At 39.3% G+C, this 19,901-nt stretch overlaps 1 protein-coding gene across 1 annotated transcript in view; it reads left to right on the forward strand.

Annotated features, from left to right (window-relative positions):
• The first annotated feature begins 11,473 nt into the window (after positions 1 to 11,473).
• The window catches only part of THSD7B (thrombospondin type 1 domain containing 7B), a 97,455-nt gene continuing 89,027 nt past the window's right edge, over positions 11,474 to 19,901 (forward strand). The window contains exons 1-2 of the mRNA XM_053470839.1: positions 11,474 to 11,532; positions 13,317 to 13,486. Of these exons, the coding sequence (XP_053326814.1) occupies positions 13,330 to 13,486 (157 nt within the window). The 5' untranslated portion in view covers positions 11,474 to 11,532; positions 13,317 to 13,329. The remainder of the gene's footprint in view (positions 11,533 to 13,316; positions 13,487 to 19,901) is intronic.

The following is a 19,901-nucleotide window of genomic DNA, read 5'->3' on the forward strand; positions in this document are numbered from 1 at the left end:
TTCAAGTTTTTTAACACAATGAAAGTAGTTACTTTACTGACTTTACTTTATTGAAAGCAAGGTAGATAACTGGAACAGCCTCCCAGCAGAGGTGGTAGAGGGTAATACAGTGAGGGAATTTAAACATGTACGTGATAGACATACGGCCCCTGAATCTAAGACAAGACTGATTAAGGTTTGAGTCTTTCCAGCAGGAGAAACGGGCGACTAGACGGGGGCCGAATGGGGCCGATCTGCCGGCAGATTCTATGTTTCTATGCGACGTACATCAGGCAACAATAAAATTTGTTGTTAGCGACCTTCCTTTCCACATCTCTGCTCAGAATCTATTAAGTGCTGTAGGAGCTGCTAATTTGGAACGTGCGCGGGAAACAGGTTCTCAAAAACAGAGCCGGTCCTCCCCGCCATCTTATTTAGATTCATTTCTCCCTCCATTAGTCACCGCTGTGTTCTATGTCCCTATTCCACGAGAGGAATGGATAAACAGTAATAATATTTTCCATTATACGCAGGTAGAAAATTAATTTGAACATTTTCCAGATCAAAGCTCCGTGAGGGACTCCGCGCAAGTTGCCTGCGACCATTTAAGAAAAAGCATTTCTCTTTATTTTATGTCAGCGTTATTGTCTTTGATCGCCCGTAGGAAGCAACCCCATCTGTGCAGACGCACGAGAACAACAACATTGGCTCAGTTCCAGCCGGCATGTATGATAATGAATGACCCAAAACCCGTGGCCTTTTGTGGCCTTCCGCGGCCTTCCGTGGCCTTCCGCGGCCTTCCCGCGTGTTATAGGGAAAGGCTTTGATTTAGTAGACGTTTTATAGATCATTAGTGCTTTGATATTGGTGTAGCTGGGGTAGTTAATTACGTAGATAAGAACAAGTGTTCTAATGCCAGCCTCGGCCTGGTAAATCGCCAGCGCGTTGGGGTTAAGTAGATAAAAGCCATTGTGAGGAATTGGTAAACATTACATTTTACCTCAGTTTACCTCGAATACCCCTCGGAAACCCCCATGGCTCACAAGGCCTATTGAGATTTCTTGGGTCAACTAAGATGGATATTGTGTCAGTGAACTCTCCGGGTTTGCCCCTGTGCTCATGGTCTCCACCCCAACCTCAGAGTGAATGGGCAAATTTTCGGGGGTCACACAGTCTGCAGAGGACGCCTTCCTATTCTACTCCCAATTAAGGTTGTGGTCATAACTGTGGAAGAACAAGATGGCGGAAATGGGACACCTGTGTTGGAGTTGTGACTATAGGCATTAAGTGGGTGGTACTTAAGCTGGGAGGGGGCGTGGCCTGGGCAGGACCACCCAGCCACGAGCCACCTTGCGAGCCTCAGCTTCAGAGTTTCTTGAGGTGGCCACGTGGGAGGGGGCAAAAACTCCATGACTGATTGTACAGCTCCCTGGGCTGGTCGAGGAAGATCCGAGGGTCTCTTCAACCGATCCATGATCCCCATAGCTCCTGAAAATTGGGATTGCCCCGTGAAAAATAGGACACTTGGGAGATATGAGATGATGAGGGGGGGTCCTTGAGTAGAAATGATTATGAAGCCCTCACATTCATGTCTCTCCATCTCCGCCAGGCTTTTACTTCTCATTTCCAGACCACCCACCGGCCTGTTTTCCAGGGTCTCTTCTAATTAAAATCCTCACCATGAAAGTGTCTGTGCGTATTACCTTATTTTGTCTTTTTTATCCTTATATTTTTTTGAGCAGGGAGGCAGATTGGTGATGATTTAGTTGATATAGGTAAATCAAACCATATTTCCAAATTTTTATTTTTATTTATAATAACTGTAAAAGTCGGCCAACAATATCAACAACCCTATGTAGGCCTTCAGAAAAAAAATGATTCCAGGTGATAATCGCCATTTCAATCATGGAACCGAAGCAAGACCAGCCTGTTGTAGATTGATGGTAAATCTAACAATCCATCCCCAAGAGTAAAAAATGTACAATTTTGCAGACTTAGAGTAATGGCTGCCGTGGGACATCCCGAGCGGGAAGAGAAAGTCTTGCGGAATCTGATTCCATTTTTTTTGCACGTTTCTCGTTTCTTTTGGGTGGAATCCTCGGAGAATTTTCGAGAGGAAAAAGCTGTTGGCAAATTGTTAAACTGTCTTGAATTTTGGGTAAATTATTACAGAAGTGGTGTAGCTGTTAGAAAAGTCACACAATTCAGGTCATCTAACACCTTCGGAGAATTACGCTTTAATAGAGTCTCGGAAAATTTTAATTATGTTAGTTTCAGAGATAAAGATGTTCCCGTGTGCCATGCCTGCATTACTCATGGAATCTTCTTCGGAGACGTGCGGAAGCTTCGTATATAAATAGTTTATCTCATATAGCTTGTATTGATTTTTAGTACTTCGCACCCGACTCTCTGTCGTGGCAAAGGTTGGCATAATTCATCTTCACGTACCCAAAATACCCTGCTTCGCGACAAAAATATCACATGCTTTTCAGTTTTTTTTTTATTAGTAGCATATTTAAATGACATTTGCAAATGCTTTCAGAAAAAAAAAACCTCTAAGTGTGTTTATGAATGATGTCATTTTTATAGTTGGTGTCTAATATAAAGACTAAAGTTTGTATTAGTTTTCAGGGATAATAAAAAATATTCATCATATTCGACAAACTTTGTCCAACATTTTCGTTTTTGGAAATTCATGGGTTGCCATGGAAACAAGAAATAAATGTGTAGAGGAAGTTGAATTAAAAGTTTCTCCTCCTCTTACTGTAGATAAAATGGCGGCCATGGTGACGAGTGAATGAAGAAGATTTTCGTATTGTGCGCATTCTTTTTCTTTCGTCCAACGTTGTGTTCATTCGTTATACGGACTAATGGATGAAATGATAATATTCAGAGCAACAAATAATTTGTAAGAAAATTAATCTGCAAGTTCTACAAAGTAAGTGGGGACAATATAGTTTCAGGGTAATGCGGCTTCATTCCTTCACCATTTTAGACGTGGAGAGTATGATGTGACATCATAATACAGCTACGTGTTTTGTCACCACCATAAAATTATATTTTTGAGTTTTTATTTACTATTATGCGACAATTATGGAACAGAAAGTACAGCTAGAGGGGGAAACAAGGAGCACATTGGACACCTGTTAGACGCTGAGTTTGGAATATTGCCCAAATCTGTATAGTCGCAGAGAATGACACCCTGCAAATGGGGAAATACAACTTCCATCAACAGCCCTTCTGAAGCATGACCAGGGGCAGATTGTCATACTGGGAGATCAGCCTCCTTGTGACCTAATCGGTGTCACATATCACAAATGCATCGTTCAGAATAGAGATTGGGGGCCCTGGATGTAGGTGGCGGTGGTAGTAGGTTGGGGGGATGCTCTGAGTCAGGCTAGGGCAGCACCCAACCAGAAAACACCACTGACTGAAGGAGATAAGGAATCGTTGGGTGTTGTCGTTCCATAAAAAACAGCAGGTGGAACGTGGCAAAGCCCTGCCACCGGGTAATTGGGTTTTCAACTTTTATTCACAGAGCAGAAAATGAGAAATTAAATACAGCTTTAAGTCTGGAATTATAGCAGCATCGATAGGGAATGCCATGACATACAAAGACAAGTCCTTGCTAATTGGGCTTAGTAACATTTTTCTATTACACTATTCGGTGGCAGACTTACTTCTTCCACAATACGGCTTCTTTTCTTGTCTATTATTTCAAGTAATTTTTTTTAATTTAAAAAACTCCAAAAAACAAACAAAAAAAACACTTTTCTCTCTCTGTGCATCTGCCTAGGCTGAATTCTTCTGAAAACTAATTGATGACATTGTCACTTTGATTAGTCACTTCTCATAAAACTGCCACACATCTAGAATGACTGTTTCTATGGTTCTATACACATAACATTTTTTTTCCAAAATTGAGAAAGAAATAGCGACTAAATCCAGTTTACTGGGTTACGCAGCGATTGCGCTTTTTTTAAGCTTTGCGCATGGCTGCCCCATCACTTGGGTTGTGACATTTTAACTAAAATATCTGATGTTCCCTAAACTAAAGTTACATAGTTACATAAAAAAAAACATGCGTCCATCAAGTTCAGCCTTTCCTATATCTGTTCATTTTTTGCTGTTGATCCAAAAGAAGCCAAAAAAACCCCAGTTTCCTTCTTTCCAATTTTGCACTAACCAGGGAAAAAAATTCCTTCTTGACCCCAAAATGGCAGTCAGATTTCTCCTTGGATCAATAAGCTGTTTCCCCATAATTAAAGATGATATCCCTAAAGTAATGCTGTGTTCTCAGAGTAGCTGGTTCAACGAGCAGAGGAACTACCCTTACGAAAAATTTTCTGAAGTAATACTGCAGTTTTTTGGACATGAAAAAACTGCAATACTGCACTTTTACTGCACTTTTACTGCACTTTTTTTTATATTGCAAACCTACAGTTGTACTTCAAAGTACTGTAGCTTTATTGCATTTGTACTTCCGTACAAAAATAACTGCAGTAAAACTGCAGTACAGTGAAGTACAAATGCAGTAAAACTGCAGTAAAAGTGCAGTATTGCAGTTTTTTCATGTCCAAAAAACTGCAGTATTACTTCAGAAAAACTGCAGTAATTTTTTTTGTAAGGGTATTGTTTAGTGTTTGGTCTAAGCCAATGTGAACCTATACCCAATGTCCAGATTGACGTAAGGGCCCGTCCTTCTTCGGCAGAACGAGGGAGCTTAGCTTCCGCAAAGCCTTCGTTAGTCGGTCCAAGTTCTCTTGAGCTTAGCTTGTTCTTCACTAAGGCTTTTTCAGCCGTCTTCTTTTATTAGTGTCTTTTAGAACCTTAAAGTGTGAAAACTTGAAAGCTACCTCGTCTCTGTCCCACATCTTTAAATCCGACCTTCTCTTCCTGGAAAGACTTTTAAGAAATAAGGTACTGTTACTTTATGATAAATATTGCGAAACTGCTGGTGCTGGTTATGCGATGTTCATGATTAGTAGTCCCCATTAAGCCATTCACACCGACCGTGGAAACCCGAAGGGTGAAGTTATAGGAGTTGAACCAGGGACATGGATCTCATTAGTTAGAAAGGCTTTGCCCTGCGTGCCAACGAACCCTGGACTTTTGAGATAAATAAGAAATTTTACTACAAAAAAGAAACACTAGTTTCTTACTAAAAAAAAGTTAATAGGTAGTTTTAACATAAAACAATACAAGAACCTCAGAACATTCTGTGTAACACTTTTAACCATTGCTTGGTTTCTGGGCAATGTGGTTACCGCTACACAAACCCCAAAAAAACCTTAAAATTTAAAGGTTTTTTTGGAAGTTTTTTTTAACAAGCCAATGAAAAATGTATACTTTATTATAGTTTTATTAGTAAGAACTACAATAAAGTTTGAGCACATGCCGCGTGTGTTTGTTGAATTTGAAGCATAGGCTTCTAAGAGGTCTTCGGGGTAACCTTGTTGCTGTCCTTTTTCATCAATCTGACGATGGAAATTCATAGCAGTTCCGCCGCTGTTATGCCCATCATTAGAGCTCCCGGTATGGGGTCTTGCTTTTTATCTGATAACCTGCAGCATATGAAGTAGAGGTCCCGTAGACTTGGCATTGTTTATTCTTCTGGAAATAATTAATTTCACACCGGGGGAGCGCCTTTTCGCTAAATTTGTGCACTTTTAAGATGCCATGGATCCGTGTCCTTGTAGATAATGATTGGTGACACATTTTTCCCTAAAATAATGTTTTCATACAGAAAGAACACAAGTTCTTAGGTTGTTCTTAGAAGTCCTAGGATGTTAATATCGACTTCGGTAACAATAGATTTACAACAAGAGATTGCTCTCTACCGTTCATAATAATACTGAAGTTATAGAATAAAAAAACTGACTTGGAGACCCAGGGAAGTAGAGCTGCGCCCGGAGACTCTGGGTCAAACCTGGAGACTTCTCTGGGATGGTAGCTAGCAATGTATGGGGAAAGTGCCCCCCACAATTACATCATACAGCTGGCATACCCAAGCCTCTGGGGGCAAATCCAGGAGTCCTCAGGAATGGGCATAACTTCTGAACCAGCCACAGCCTTTGGGATGATGTATCGCATAGCTAAGAGGCATTTAAGTCAGATTCTAAATCAGAAACTAAGTTAATTCATGCCCCAGCCTGCGACTATACCACCGGCACCACCTACACCCCCCAAAAATGGGGTCTCAATTTGGGCACCTGAAATGTTGGGGGGAGTATACTGTATATACTTCATGTTCTGATGACCAGATTACCCCCCTCCCCAAGTTATTTCTGTCCTATAGTTAAATTGCAAGAGGGGAAGATTGGGAAATTAAAATGTATTTTTTTTTTTTTTTGGTACCAAAATATTCCAATTTTATTTTGTACATTAGATTATAAAAATAATTATTAGAAGGATTTTTCCCAAATTTATTTTAAACGTTATAAAATATTAGAAGTCAAAATTATTAACATGTGCGATACATTATTATTGGGGTTTCGGCAAACTTATTTAAAGCCCTTTCTCCCATGATAGATTCAGTAATAAATAACATTATTATTTATTATTAAACAGAGTTTTTGGATTCTGTTTGCATAAATCATGTCATCTTATGCTATTATTTGTGATTGCAGCTCATGGCTCGCTGTGGACAAACCAGGTTTAGGATTCTATTTTTTTAATTCAATTCTCTGACAAAAATATCCCGCAGTTTGTATCACAAAGGGAAAAAAAAATGTTCTCTGCGGGGAATTCATGCTACATATCCTTTCATGATAATCAGGGTTAAGCTATTTCCGTTATTCTATTTATCGTTTTGTATCTATTTATGGCTTTATCATACCTACCAACTTCCTGTCCCACGCCGAGACACTGAGCGGCATGTGATGTAACAGGCAGCTCCTTATGTCGGAGGTGTGATAATGGCATATTCCATTTTCATGGTGCCCCCCTTAAAAAAGGAATGAAGAGATACCCCCATATGAATTGGCCCCTCTCCCCATCCACCAGCTCTTTCCTGCTGCCGATTGGCTGCTTCAAGTAGCCAACCAGTGGCAGGAAATGTCAGACCACAGTGAACGCATTCTGCTGCTGCTTTGAAGCTGCAGCTTCTCCTAAAGATAAGTAATTTATAAAAAAAAACCTGAATGCAATGCAATAGTTAATTTTATATAAAACGAAATTCACATTTTCTTTAACTTTTGTGTCTAAGTATCTGGGACAGCTTATCCTCGCGTCTTAAAAAGAACAATCTAGTTATTAAATCATTATGATGTCGCAAATAAGGGAGTTGCAGAGACAAATGGATTTTCATTTCATTCTTTTGTACGGGAGAACTGAATTATCCTTTAACTCCGGTATATTTTAACCTTGCCTGACTTATTGTTCATCTAATACACGCGGAGAAGGGCTTGAGCTCCTCTCTCCGGCTATTCCTTTTGTATGACGATCTGAAAGAGCGAATTCAAAGCCTGAATTATGACTATAATGCCAAAATGACTGGTTCTGTATTTTTTAATAAGATCCTGACTGCAGACATAATAATGTTAGGAGTATAGATCCCATTAGCGATGCTCACAATGCTTCTTCTCGGCTTCAGGAATCATATATTCCATGTTCTCAGGTGTTCAGCAAAAGGTTAAGGTGCATCAGCATTATTTGTGCCCCCCTATAAATCCCACACCCTTTCTGCCCCAATGACTTGCTTCCTTTGCCCCTCGTTCAAGCTTATTTAACATTATTTTCTTTTAACATGTGCCAATACTTACCTTATGTCAAGGCGATTGGGAAAATTCTCAAGGTCGTACACCATAGAGCTTACTCCTTCATGAGCTATTTAAAGATTTAATAATATTAGAAAATCCTAGTGCTGTTCCTGTATGGATTTCAAAGTTGAAATCCCTGCTTGAACACAGGTGACTCAGCTAGGAATATCCATTCTTCCTGATAACCTTTGCGTTGGACAGCTGCCACCCTTAGGAAATTGAAGGACCAATGTTACATCTACAGCTCGTTTAGAATGTCACAGGACATTGGGGTTTTTGTACACAGAAAAGAAAATACAAGCTAATTAGTAATTAAGCATCTTTGAGAAATACACAAACTGGTGAAATCTGTATCACACAGTTATGATAATATAATTATTAAAACCAGCTCTGTGTAGGTGAGATTTTAGGGTTAATTTCTACCCCACGTTGAAATGCTTTTAAAAAAAACATATTTCGATAAGGAAACTAGAAGAGATTAACATTGTTAATCATTATCTATACAGCTGTGTGAAAAAGGTACACCCTCTTGAACAATCATCTGTTCCTTAGAAGGTCTAGAAATTAGGAAAATACAACCTCAGATGAACAAAGACACATGACATATTACATTGTGTCATGATTACTTAAACAAAAATAAAGCCGAAATGAAGAAGCCACGTGTGAAAAACTAAGTACACCTTATGATTCAATAGCTTGTAGAACCACCTTTAGGAGCAATAACTTGAAGTAATCATTTTCTGTATGACTTTATCAGTCTCTCATCGTTGTGGAGGAATGTTGGCCCGTTCTTGTTTACAATGTTGCTTCAGTTCATTGAGGTTTGTTACCATTTGTTTATGAGGTCTGGACTTTTACTGGTCTATTGCAACACCTTGATACTTTTCTTTTTCAGCCATTCTGTTGTAATATATTAAACCATAGAGCTCAAAGAGGGTTGACTTTCTTTTTCGCACGACTATGTGCCCCTACCTAGAAGATTTGGAAACATTTACATACTGGAAACATTTAAATCTTTTTGCTTGTGTGCAGAAAACTGGTTTCCTATACAATAAGCAGTCACCTATGTGATAGCGCATTAGGCGTGTTGGACTCACTGTTAGTCGTGTCACTAATTCACCTGTCTTACTCGGTCACTACTTTACCTTCTGATTCGGAAATCTGGTGTTGCTGATCTCCACGCTCACTATACGTTTAGTCACCCCCAGTCCCATCGGTTCCAGTGATTGGACATGGGTTATAGCTAAAAGCAAAATTACATAAAATACCAATTCTACGCCTTTTTTTTTTGTACACTGCTCAGTTAACGTCCATCACTCTAGTCTGTAAAATCAATGCCTTCTGAAAACTGTGTTCTGCTAGCAAATATGTATTTTCAATTGACTTTGCTGATAGGTTCCATTAACAAAGGGGAAAAACACGGAAATTAAATTTTGTTTGAGTTTGTTGAGCAGCTGAATTGCACCTTTACAAAAAGTCCACTAAAAGCTTTATAATTGGTAGAGAATTGTTCCTAGACCAAATGCACCCCCCCTCATTTTTTCCCCTAGTTTTTACACATTTTATCCCTTACGAAAAAATTACTGCAGTTTTTCTGAAGTAATACTGCAGTTTTTTGGACATGAAAAAACTGCAATACTGCACTTTTACTGCAGTATTACTGCACATTTACTGCATTTGTACTTCACTGTACTGCAGTTTTACTGCACATTTACTGCACTTTTTTTTTTATATTGCAAGCCTACAGTTGTAATTCAATGTACTGCAGCTTTATTGCATTTGTACTTCCGTACAAAAATAACTGCAGTACAACTGCAGTACAGTGAAGTACAAATGCAGTAAAAGTGCAGTAAAAGTGCAGTATTGCAGTTTTTTCATGTCCAAAAAACTGCAGTATTACTTCAGAAAAACTGCAGTAATTTTTCGTAAGGGATGGTTTGTCTTGCGGTTTTATCTCTAAACATTGTTGACTTTTAGGTTTGTAGAACCCTATGATACTCTCTTACCCAGCAAACATTCTGAGCGAATAGAAAACATCATAGGAGGAAAGAGGGGCAGTAAGCAGATCTGCCCCTTCCGACCTGTCTTCTTAGGAAGGAGTTCCCCCTTGACTCTGGCGCGCCAGGTCATTGCCAATGACACCTGGTTCTAAGAATGGCCCTGAATAGAAACAATGGACAATGGTTAATCCGAGTTGATTGAGGACAATACACGCTGTAATGGGACACCATGTTTTTTACAGTTATGTTTTCTTGTAACTTTTTTTTTAGTACATGTATATAGAAAACTAAATATTTCTCAATTTTTTTGTCTATTTTTTGGCGTTAAATAAATGTATTTACATCCGTGGTTTATATGAGCGTGTCAAAATTCTCAATTCCCAAGCTTCGTTAGAACCACGCATAAAGCCGATAGATACTGGCAGATGCCCCGTGGCTTCATTTTCTAAAACACCTCCTTGGCTTTGTTGCTTAATTAAAATGTGGGATGCCTCCGTCTCTAGAGCTCCTTTGAATTTGCGGTGTAATTTAGTGTGCGCTCCTCCCTAGGAAAGGATAATCTTCATTAAAATCCACTTATCTACATTAGTAATTAAGATGAAATGAATGATGTATTATGATTGCATAATAGTTCCAGAAGAACACAAATATGTCATGCATTTTTGAATAGGCAAGAATTTAAAAGACGAATGAATAAGAGATGACTTGGTCAAGCAGGTGTTCACTAACCTTAAATGTCTTCACTAAACAAGTGAGTGTAGGATCAAAGACTCAAATCAAGCTGGTTCTGAGATAATACAGTGAGGGTATTAAACATACATGGGATAGACATACGGCTCCTGAATCTAAGACGAGACCAACGACTGATTAAGGTTTGAGTCTTTACGGCAGGAGAAACGGGCAGATGAGAATGGGGCCGAATGGGGCCAATCCGCAGCAAAATTCTATGCTTCTATAGTTCTTCAGAGGATTGTACTTTACCCCTCATTGCGGAATTATTTTGACTTTTAGGGCTATAGAACCCTGAGATACCTTCATATCCAGCAAACATTCTGAGCTCCTAGAAAAGAGGGGTATCAAGGGAAGAAAGAGGGGCGTCTCGGGAGGAAAGAGGGACACACGGCTTTGAGGTCCAAGACTGGCCAAACTTAACAGGAACACTGTTTTGGAAACAAAGTAACTTTATTCTTGACACTAGTGTTAATGCTTTATAATATAGTCACTCAAACCAGTCACACTATGATGGAATGTTTAAAATGACCTGACGCTTCGAGTTGATACCTATGATTCAAACAGCATTCTACACGTCAAAAGATAAGTATAATCGAATTAACGAGCAGGGAGCGCCTTTCTTTTTTTGTGCGTTTGCGTTTGTCTTGTTACTTATTCATGTAAAATGTGCTCTCCTGTGTACGAGACTCTTTGATAGGTTGTCACTTCATATATAAAGAGTAATCAAAATAAAGACTTTCAGGCAGAAGGAGCTTCTAATGCAGATGGTTTTGTGAAGATGTTTGGGCGTTTCTTGAGATAATACCTCGTTTCTATTCTTCAACAGGTTAACGTTCTTCGTGGTTCCTGCCACCCAACAAAATTAACGGTGACCGCTCACAAAACTGTGCCGAAGATGACACGTTTAGCAGCTCGTTCCCTTGATCATGCCAGCCGCGAGTGATCCCGCGATGTTCATTTATTGAAGAATTTCCAACCCGTAGTCGGAATCGAAAAAAAACCAAGAGGAAGTTTGGACTTTGAGGTCAACGCAAGTTATGCGGTTGTGACATTTATTTTAGGTGAGTCGATATAAACCTGTCTTCCTCCTGCTTTTTATTTTCGGAGAATTATTTATGGCGTAGCTCTATGCTTTAGTGAAAGCGGCTCTTAATCTCTGCAGGAATTCCATATTCCTGAAGATTTTCATTTTCTAGCAACAATCCCATAATTGATGTTAAACGCCGGAACGCTTTTAATATAACCTAACTCATTTATTAAAGCTACCTTTAAGCCTTTTTATTTTTAATATTTATAACTATGGCATAAACTTTTATTTAATGTGGCTGTTCCGCCTACGTCAAAACGGGTATACCTGGGAACTTTTGGGGTCCGGCTACCCGGGAGCCTTCCCCTGCGGGACGCGGCTAGGACTGCCCACTGACATCAACGGGCGGTCCCTTGACGTTGGTGAGAACTCCCACCAACGTCAAAGGGAGGTCCTGCTGACATCAGTGGGAGTTTCCGCTGACATGGGGGGGGCGTTCCCGCTGATGGCAGCGGGAAACACCCCCATTTAAAGGGAAAATGGGCGGGGAGCAGGGTGTCTCCAGACCCCGCGACCCGGAGGATTCGGGGTCTTGACCCGGAGAACCTGAGAAGCGGTGCTTCACCGAGTTCCCAGGTATGAAAATGGGGCACAGCTACTTTCTAACCAACTTCCTGTCCTGATGTTCACTTCCTTTGCCTTCAACGCCCTTCAGGCTGCCTGAACCAATCAACAACAATCAGTAACTTAACAATAGAGAGAGATAACTTATATATTGGATATTGCTTATTTTATTATGCTTTATATGCTTTATAACTTTAATGTTTTCTTATAGTATATGTTGGCAGATAAGGTCCCTTTGACCCATCTCGTTTCTCCATTAGGAATCACCGATCTAATTGCTCAAACACATATTTCTTGCAAACATTTATTTATTGTCATAATCTGGGTGGTCAACAATCTTAGTTACATTAAATTGATTAGATCCGATTGAATGTATATTGTTTTAGCATATCAAGGATTAACAAACATGAATGAACTGCAAGTATGGGATAATACAGATTAGTGGGAGATGAATCAGAAACAAATGATATTAAATTTAATTTGATTAACGAAAGAGCAGATGGAGCAAGCAGAATGATTAAATGCATAATTTATTTACTACAATGAGTAATTAAATTCCTGCTCAGTTTATTGTAAACTCTGCAATTCCACCTTCTCTGCAGCTGATACCCGAAATTATTGGCAGAAAAGAACTCTTAAAAGGAGAACGAGCAGCCTTTTTTAACTACCCCATGACATATTTTCATCAGGTTAGACATAAGACCAATTACATTAACTCATTTTACATGTTTTATAATTGTCAGGTGTCGCAATCACCTAAAATGCATATTTCGTACTTTGAAATGTTGGGAGAGAGATTAACCATTTACATCCCGGCAAACTCTCCCAGTTTGACTCGGAGTCTCTGGGTCAAGAGCTGCTTCTCTGGGTCTCCGGGTCAGTTTCCTTGTTCTCCATACAAGTTGTTGAAATTGGTAAATTTCGTTAAAATGGAATCTTTGTACGAATCTCTAGTCTAGTAAATACATCAATTTAAAAACAAATGCAATATACAAACTAAAAAACATAAAAAAACTAAATTATACTGATTTTTAACCCTCTTTTTGGGGGAGTTTCTCTTGTAGGAGAAGAAAAAAAAGAATTCAAACTTTGATCAATTGTTTTATTGTGCTTGTAATGTCGATCTTGTTCCCGAGCTGAGTGTATATTGTGTGTTATTGTGTGTTTTAATAGTAATGATAATGTTTCATCTAGGAGAACATAGAGAATGCCAGATCCCAGCATGCGTCCAAGAAATGAGTTGGCACCAGCGCCTCGTCCGTGGCAGAACATGTGGGAATATCTGCTGATAATTAATGTTCTAATTTCTGTTGCGAGAGGTGATTTGGAAAGGAGGAAAGACCAAGATTTTTTCTGGAAATCAGGTAACGGCGCCATTTGTTCCCTCGGCTTCGTGGCTGCTGTGAATGATTACCGTAGCTTCTCTTTTGGTTGTTGGAAGATGAAATGTCTGCCATATAATTTCCTATTCAGGGCTGGATTTTCTCATACGCAGAATTTCACTTTCTTGGGGCGCTGTGGTAAAAATGGCCGTCACTGAACCCCGTAACCCATTTTTGACAGGGGCATCAGGGGAGGAAGAAGAGGGACAGATGGGCTGATGAGATGGGGCATTTGCTTCTTTTCTGCTGTCATAGTTTATATGTCCTGTAAAAAATGGATGTTGGGGTCACTAGCAATGCATTGACATTGGGTTCTGCCCTAGGACTGACCCCGGCCACCCCCTCCAAGGCTGTCATTCTAGGTAACTGATGATCACCCTTACTCTTCCAGCATTATCTGCGGGTGATATTCTGTCCCTCGCAGCGCCGTCTGTATCGCTTCTCCGGTGGGCACAAACACAGATAAAATAGTGATTTCCCTCAACGTTCCATCAAAGTTCTGATGTCTATCACATTTTTGACAATACATGAAAGTAATAATTATATCTGTTTAATGACTTTGCAAACGTAAATGGCTGAGCGATTCCGTCAGGATGGATTTCTAACAAAGTGCCGTAAGTGATACAATCTGTATAAATTTAATTGCGTTTAGGTCCGCGCTGATTCCTCTCCCTGTTTAATGTGATATCCAATTAACAATCTCCAAAGGCCCCATTGTTGTTGCTCAGGAACTCTATTAACCGAACTAGAAGTAGTTCATTTTTTTTTTACAAGAATACAATTTAAAAATTTATACAAATATGCATTTTATCCTTAAATCTTAACACCATATGCTGACACACTCATGCTAACATTATACACACACACACTAACACCAAATACCAACACCGTACACTATAATACACTAACAGACACACATACTTTAACACCATATGCTGACACACTCATGCTAACATTATACACACACACACTAACACCAAATACTGTACACTATAATGCCATACAGTAACATACACACACACTTTAACACCATATGCTTACACACTCATGCTAACATTACACACACACTAACACCAAATACTGTACACTATAATGCCATACACTAACATACACACATACTTTAACACCATATGCTGACACACTCATGCTAACATTACACACACACACTAACACCAAATCCCGTACACTATAATGCCATACACTTACATACACACACACACTTTAACACCATATGCTTACACACTCATGCTAACATTACACACACACTAACACCAAATACCGTACACTATAATACCATACACTTACATACACACACACTTTAACACCATATGCTTACACACTCATGCTAACACTACACACAAACACTAACACCAAATACCGTACACTATAATGCCATACACTTACATACACACACACTTTAACACCATATGCTGACACACTCATGCTAACATTACACACACACACTAACACCAAATCCCGTACACTATAATGCCATACACTTACATACACACACACTTTAACACCATATGCTTACACACTCATGCTAACATTACACACACACACTAACACCAAATACCGTACACTATAATGCCATACACTAACATAACACACACTTTAACACCATATGCGTACACACTCATGCTAACATTACACACACACACTAACACCAAATACCGTACACTATTATGCCATACACTTACATACACACACACACTTTAACACCATATGCGTACACACTCATGCTAACATTACACACACACACTAACACCAAATACCGTACACTATTATGCCATACACTTACACACACACACACTTTAACACCATATGCTTACACAAACAAATAGAACCTTGAGGAAAACCCTGTATAGTAATAATTCATTAGTATGAACAAAATGGGTTAGTGTTTCATCTTCATAGATGTGCGTTCAGAGGCTATTTTATTACGAGACTGTTCCTTAATTCCATGGACAATCCCCCCGACTCCTGGACTGGATATTACATTTGATGTTGTGGCTTATTTGTCAAGGTTCCGACATTTCGTAGATTGTTAAATTACTGTAACAGAACACACGGAGCCAATTCTTCTGAGCTTTGGCTGTCATCTTTTGGTGGGTAAAATACTGAAAGATAAAATGGTACTTAATATCCATCAAAGCTTTTCTTAGTGCAAAAAAAAGTGCCGCGCTAGTTCCTTTGAACCAAACAGTAATTAGGTTATAAATTGTGCATTTGTGGTACTTGAAACTTTCCAGAACTTTATTTATTTATTTCTGTAGAGAAAGTTTAGAGTCGCATCTTCCTGATGATCAGAATTTGGACATAGACGAAGTTGTACAACGATCCAGAAGTCAGACTTACGCTTTAAGATAAAACATGGCAGAAAATGTAAAATATTTTTACAAATACACTTAGATTTAAACTTTTCCCCACTTAACTTTGGGCATTGAATAGCTGTCTTCACTTCGGGAATATGAATTAGGTATAACTTCCTAGTAAACCAATGCTTTTTCTGACCTTGCAAACCATCCATGGCTTCATTTCTCAACTGACGTAAGACTGTAGTTGGCTGAATGTTCTTTTTTTTGACCCCTTAAGGACAATGGGCGGTCCCTAAACCGATTGGATTTTGACCCCGTACATGTATGGGCTTTGTCATTAAGGGGTTAAGTAGTATTTGAAGCTTCATCTTCCGAGATTCTCATCCCTGACATTGAAGTTTCCCCAACTTTGTCATCATAACCCTCAACGTTTCAAATGAACAAACAAACCTTTAATTGAAAGAATATGATTATATGCATGGTTGGGGGCACTACTGGCTTTTTGACCTTGTGACCAAACGATAGCTGTTTATGGAGAGGGTTGGAGCTCCGGGAAGTTACCAGGAATTGGTATTACCCGGGTTAAAGTTGTTCCAGGACTACCGGACATCTTGACATCGCTATCACATCTGCCAACAATATACGAGCCGTTGGCAAACGTATAATTTGGAAAGTTCCTATGATTTCTGCCCTCTCTTTTCCAAAACCGCATACATGATGATATTAGACTCTTTCCTCTGCTCGTGAGACGTATTTATCAACCTTCCAGTCTGATCACGGCGACAATAACAAATAACTAATAACGGCTAACACTTTTCTGTAAAAAAATGTCAAAATGGTAAACCCAGGCCGATGTTAAGAATTAGCGAGACCCTCGGGTAAAGACTGACAACTCCGGCGTATGTTTATAACCCGTACCGAGCTGTAACAATGTATTTCAGATTCGCCGAAGTAAATAAATTGCTTTTGGGGGTCTCGAATGCTAATCATTCGGTTTCCCACAATCCTTCACAGGAGAGGAAAAAAAAAACTTTTGTGTCTGATAGAATTCTGTCTGTGATGCGGTTTTCATTTTTTATCCAGTTACCAAGGAAACAGAAGTTTTAGCCATTTGGATGGCCTGTAAAGAATGTTTTCATCTTTCTAAAATTTATTTTGCAATCATGCCATTATTCGGCACGGTTCATCAGATTTTAAAGAGGGTATTTAATACGCTTCGTTCTCGAACCCACAGATTGTGACATTTTTGCCAAAAAAAAAAAATAATACGATTACTATATTTAAGCTGATTTAGTTTAGTAATAACTGATATTATGAAATCATACATTTTCAAACAATTTCATATGTTCATTTTGGAAGAATAATTTAAAACTGCCACTTTCCCAAGGCCTACGTTTTATATTTTTTGACACTTAAAACACTACATTTAAAGATTACAATACAAAAATAGATTTAAGTAGAAAAAGTGGAATATATATATATATATATATATATATATATACACACACACACACACTCGGGAACTCTCTGGGGTCTCCAGGTCAGCTTCTTCATTTTTTTCTGGGCTGGGCAACACATTTGGCCACACCCATTCACCACCCACTTCCCTCCCACTTCACTATCCACTGAAGGCTGTTTGGGGCTAGCCCTGCCCTTACATTTGTCTAGCCCCACCCGCACTCAAGGCAATCTCTGCCCCTTTGCGAAGCCACTCCTCCTAAAGAGGAAGAGCTCTGAGTAGCCTACCCTGGGAATATATATGCATTAAATTAAATGTTGGTTGATAAATATATACATAAAATACATTAAAAGCGTAAATAATATCAGCTTAGGCCTCTAAAGACTCCTCTTCTCCCTGTCCTTAACATATTCTGTATATTCCTATATAAAAATATCAAATATAGAAAAACCACAGAAAAGAACAATACCAAACTCTACCTTATTGCCTGGTCTCGTATACTGTCCTAGGGGGGCAGCTCCAGCTGCAAAACTAGGAGGTAGACTGCATGGGTGATCAGTGATTTCTGCTATCAGAAATGTTGGCATATTACGTGCTTCTGCTTTTTCCCACAACCTTTTCTAATTGTCGGAATGAAGACGATAAATTAGTTTTTTTTTGTTACGTGAAAACGCGTTTCGCTCTCTGTCACAGAGAAGAGTGAAATACAATATAAAGTAAATATAGACTTTGTTTGGATTCTGCCAAAGGAACCCAGATGCTTCTATAGAGGAAACATCACGCGGGGTAGATTACTATGAAGAATTACTTTTCAAATTAGAACTTAATAAAAAAACTTTCCTTCTCCGAGCCGTAAAGCTACTCCCAGTGCGATTAGAGGATTCATTTCTTCCTCAGCAGTTGGGTAATGATTACAGCTCCAGATGCTGTGGGAGTGATAAGGAGATTGATTAATTTCACTTGAAAGGGCATATGTTCAAAGAGAATCCAGTCGGAACACCGAGGGATATTTGACATCTTGCAACTAAGACTACAATGACTTAGTGCCCAACAAACAAGAATTATGTATCTTGTCTGCTTTCTTCCAGCTCGGTCCTACTTGTTACCTGCTTGTTTAAGCGAGGCGAAGCAATGGGCTTCTTTCTCTCTGTGTGCAGGATGGGCAGCCCCGCACGAGTCGGATTCCAGTTCGACTTATATATATATATATGAATTATTGCCAACTTTTATTAACAATTGACCACACACGCTAGACTGCAGGAGAACCGAGTCGATAAAAGCAAGCAATTTGTGGAGCGCTTACCCATTGCAAAAGTAAGGAGAAGGAGGGGGGGATTCAACAATCACTCCCACCTTCTCCCCCTGTCTCATGCATGGTGTGGTAAAGGGTAATAAAATAATTAACCCCTCTCATTCCCATTGCATTCACATGAAAATGGGGGTTTAAATATCATAAAATACCTTTGGCAAAGGACCACACTCTATCCTCCCGTCATACTTTGCATATTGGAGTAAGTGATTAAAATGTAATTGGCCCATTTTAAAGCCAAGGAGCCCAATGGGCACAGGATTGAAGGTGAAGATGGAATGGGTCGGCTCTGTAACCCCCATTGCGTTATCCATCAAGTCCCCTCGATTAACATTTTTCGAGCTGCATGTGAAGACAAGTAAGATGCCACTCAGCTTGCATGCCCTTGCCTACAACTCAGAAAATGTAAATGTGCATTCATTTGCATATTGGTGAATATATAATTTGCTTTGTGAGTATCGTCAGGTGAGGGTATACGACCTCAGTGCAATCGGGTGAGTTGAGTTAACCCTTTACATGGCTGACCACTCCACTTTTAGACCCAAGTGTGATACTAAAGTGCATATGATGGCTGAAGTGTTCATTTAAGGAACCGATGATGACCAGAATTCCTAGTACTCATGACGGACTGGTTAAGTGCTACTCTCACCTACCTAAGGACCCAAACACCATCTACTGCCTCCAGGAGCTGCATCTACCTGTATTACGGAGAAAATACAGGGTCACTTTACCGCTGATTTTAGAAACATCTTTCAGGAAAATGATGTCTTTCGCTGTTTTCATCTTCCCTCGGTGTAGCCATTTGTGTGTAATGATGTTATAAGTGATGTGCAAGCAAATAGATTTTAAAAATGATTTTAATGGAGTAACAATTTACTGTCAGAATGTTTGATGCTCCGTATTTTGCCCGCACGATTTTAGTCTTTCTTACAAATTGCTGGGTGTAATCTGAATTCCATTAGCTTTTTATCTGATTCTAAAGCTGTGCTACAAACAAAAAAGTGTTTACTTAGAATTTTTCTTTAAAACAAATACAGGAACAGTCAGAATCTATTATTACTATTTTTATTATTATTATTTTAGTTAAGTTTGTTTGCTTTTCAGTTTAACTTTGTGTTGTTTCATTTGTTTTTTTCCCAGTAACTGCTTCACCTTGTGGGGTCATGGGGTTGTTGCAAATTTTTGTAGCGAATCATAGATTTGCATAATCCCAAGTGTCCCTGTTTAGAAGGGACAGTCCCTCTTTGAGCCCAAAATACTGGTTTCCCGCTTCTATGCCCCGATTTTCTAGGAGGTCAGAATGTTTGCTGG

The sequence above is a fragment of the Spea bombifrons genome, chromosome 7 (genome assembly GCF_027358695.1).
Source record: "Spea bombifrons isolate aSpeBom1 chromosome 7, aSpeBom1.2.pri, whole genome shotgun sequence".
In the NCBI taxonomy this organism is placed as follows: Eukaryota; Metazoa; Chordata; class Amphibia; order Anura; family Pelobatidae; genus Spea; species Spea bombifrons.